General features: G+C 39.4%; 1 protein-coding gene across 4 annotated transcripts in view; it reads left to right on the plus strand.

Annotated features, from left to right (window-relative positions):
- Positions 1-999: 999 nt before the first annotated feature.
- LOC107697062 (phosphofurin acidic cluster sorting protein 2-like) overlaps positions 1000-2754 on the plus strand; it is a 69228-nt gene continuing 67473 nt past the window's right edge. For all 4 annotated transcript variants that reach the window (XM_016497706.1, XM_016497708.1, XM_016497707.1 and 1 more), the window contains exon 1: positions 1000-1323. In XM_016497706.1, the coding sequence (XP_016353192.1) occupies positions 1103-1323 (221 nt within the window). In that variant the 5' untranslated portion in view covers positions 1000-1102. The remainder of the gene's footprint in view (positions 1324-2754) is intronic.

A 2754-nucleotide genomic window follows, 5' to 3' on the forward strand; every position in this document is an offset into this window, starting at 1 on the left:
GGCCCCAGTTAGTCAAGTACAAACTCTAAGACTATGTGCCATATTTCTAGAGAGAAGAGCGGCACCACCCCAGGAGGGATGAAGACCATCTCTTTTCAACAGGTCAGGTCTGCCCCAAAAACTCATCCAATTATCTATGAAACCTATGTTATTCTGCGGGCACCACTTAGGCATCCAGCCATTGAGTGATGACAGTCTGCTATGTATCTCGTCACCACGGTAAGCAGGGAGGGGACCAGAGCATATTACAGTGTCTGACATCGTACTTGCAATGTGCAAGCACATTGCTTTACAAGCATGGAAGCAAAATGCCAGGGTCTGTTCATGATGCACAATATGAGTCATTGTGCCACAAGTATAAATTACTCCACTTTTAACATGACACTGTTTAAATTCTAAAATTAAGGCACAGTTGCTTGATTATTGGAGGACAAGTTCCCTGACACTGCAGACAAGCACAGTTTAACCTAGCCCACAGCACAACAAATGAAGGCCAGGTTTCTGTGGCAGAAAAACCACTGGTTTTTAAGAAAAAGACAAGCCGCCATTGGAATAGAACACATTCATATGAGCTGAGAATTCGATGTAGTATTCACATGCATTATGTGACATACAGCTTTTAGAATTTATTATGTTGTTGTTATTGTTGTTATTTTTTTTTTCAATTTAATTCGTCTAATTGTGTTTTTTACCTACAAATGTTACCGTGTCCATATTCTCTTAAAATTATATTGTCAAATGTTGAGTTGTTTATGGTAATAAGTTCAAACATGTGAGTGACCTTACAGGTTTATTTAAAAAACAGATGTTCTCTCTTATAAACAGTACAGTTACGAACGGTTCGCGAATCGGTTCAACTGAATCACTCAAAAGAACGACTCGTTAGCGAGTGGCCTACTGAACTGGAAATGGAACCCGTGATTCAGCGCCGCCTATCGACCGACCGCAGATCGCATCTGCTCTACATTTTCTTTTGAAGCTCCGCCTCTGACCATCGCAAATCTGTGTATGCGAGAGATGAGCAGCAGCAGAAAGCCGTCCGGACAGTGTGCATGAGAAGTGAGGTCCTCAACCATCCCAGTCCAGCTTGAGCGTCCGTTCGATGATGGCCGCGGCTGTGGAGAGAGGAGGGGTCCGGGCCGCCTTCATGAACCCGGGTGTCGGTGCACCCGCTCCCGCACCCGCTGCGCCCGGAGGATCAGCCATGGCCGGAGCTGTGGGTTCGGGCTCGGGTGCGGCGGGTTTGGGTCCCATCATGCCTGTGCCAATGAATTTGTTTGCAACGTGGGAGATTGACCGCTCATCTCCGAGCTGTGTTCCGAGGTACATCAAACCTAATACTATTGTTCATGTGTGTAAATAAAGCTTCAGAATTTATCAAACACTGCATTTGTTTGATTGCATGCTTTTCTGTGCATGCAACATGGGCTTTAACTTGCGCATGTTGTGCTTAAGGAGGTCAAAACAGAACTCATGCATTCAGAGCTGTGATGGTGAGTTCTGGGAACGTATTATGACACATGGAAACCTACATATGTTCATTTTAAAGGACCGTTATGGACATTTATGTTTGCAAGTGTCTATATGAACACAGAAAACATCAATAGTTGACCGGATTAATGTGCATGTTTGGTAAAGCAGGTCACAACAAATCATCATGCAGTATTGTGATGCTGAAAAACGTAGTATGTGTTTATATAGGCACATTTCTTTATGTGTTTAGTTTGGTTTATATACATAGAAAATCACAGTTAGCTAACATGTTTTGGGTGTCATATAAACACACCCACTAAAGTTAAAGCATTGCAAATGCGGGGCATAAAAAATCTTTAGTGCTTCATTTCAATATCTGTCTTTTTCTGATATATGCCGTCAACATGCCATTTTGTCTCATTATTTTGCATTAACATCATTTAAGTGCAACTTTGCATATATTTACTGAAAATTCGTCTCGTTTTGGTTTCAAAATGAGGATGGAGCATGTTTTTAAAGGCCTGTGTTAATTGCATGGAAGCTTTTTTAAATCTGGAGCAATCGGTGGTCTCAAAAGCCCTTTTGTATTCATTACAGTCAAATCAATGCAAATTTGAGTTTGTTGTAATGACCATGAGTGCCATTTGGTTATAAAAAGATGCATATTCAGGATTTTGAATGAAGTTAGTCACAATTATTATCTGCTATTATCAGTTTTCAGTTTTTCAGTTTTCAGTTGTTATCTGTTATTATCAGTTATAAATGCTGCATTACATGATTATAGCTGTTGTTGAACGTAATATAGAAAATCAGCGTATCTCTTAGGGGTACCTCTTTGCCCAATGAGTTCCTGTGCTACACATGATGCAGTTTGTCCAAATGACCCAAACCACATCCTGTGTTATCTATTTAAAACCCGGAGTTCATCTGGGAACATCATCATGATAGTGAAGTTAAAAGAGTGGCGGGATGCTTTACACATTAAAGGGTAGCAAGTGATTCTGTCATGCTCATTGTAACATTGCATTTAACATTGCCCCATTGAAAAACCCATATCAGACCATTTTAACAAAACAAAACATAACAAAAACAGAAACAAATGTGATGGGGCCCCTTTCTACCTTTAAATTATAGGAGGATTCATACAGTACTTTTTACTTAATGTTATTTAATGATAACATTTTCATAAATCATGTCTTAACATATGTGAAATACAGTACTATATATATATATATATATATATATATATATATATATATATAATTCACTGCATATTAATTA

Source organism: Sinocyclocheilus anshuiensis, unplaced genomic scaffold, assembly GCF_001515605.1.
Source record: "Sinocyclocheilus anshuiensis isolate Anshui unplaced genomic scaffold, SAMN03320099.WGS_v1.1 scaffold1485, whole genome shotgun sequence".
NCBI lineage: Eukaryota > Metazoa > Chordata > Actinopteri > Cypriniformes > Cyprinidae > Sinocyclocheilus > Sinocyclocheilus anshuiensis.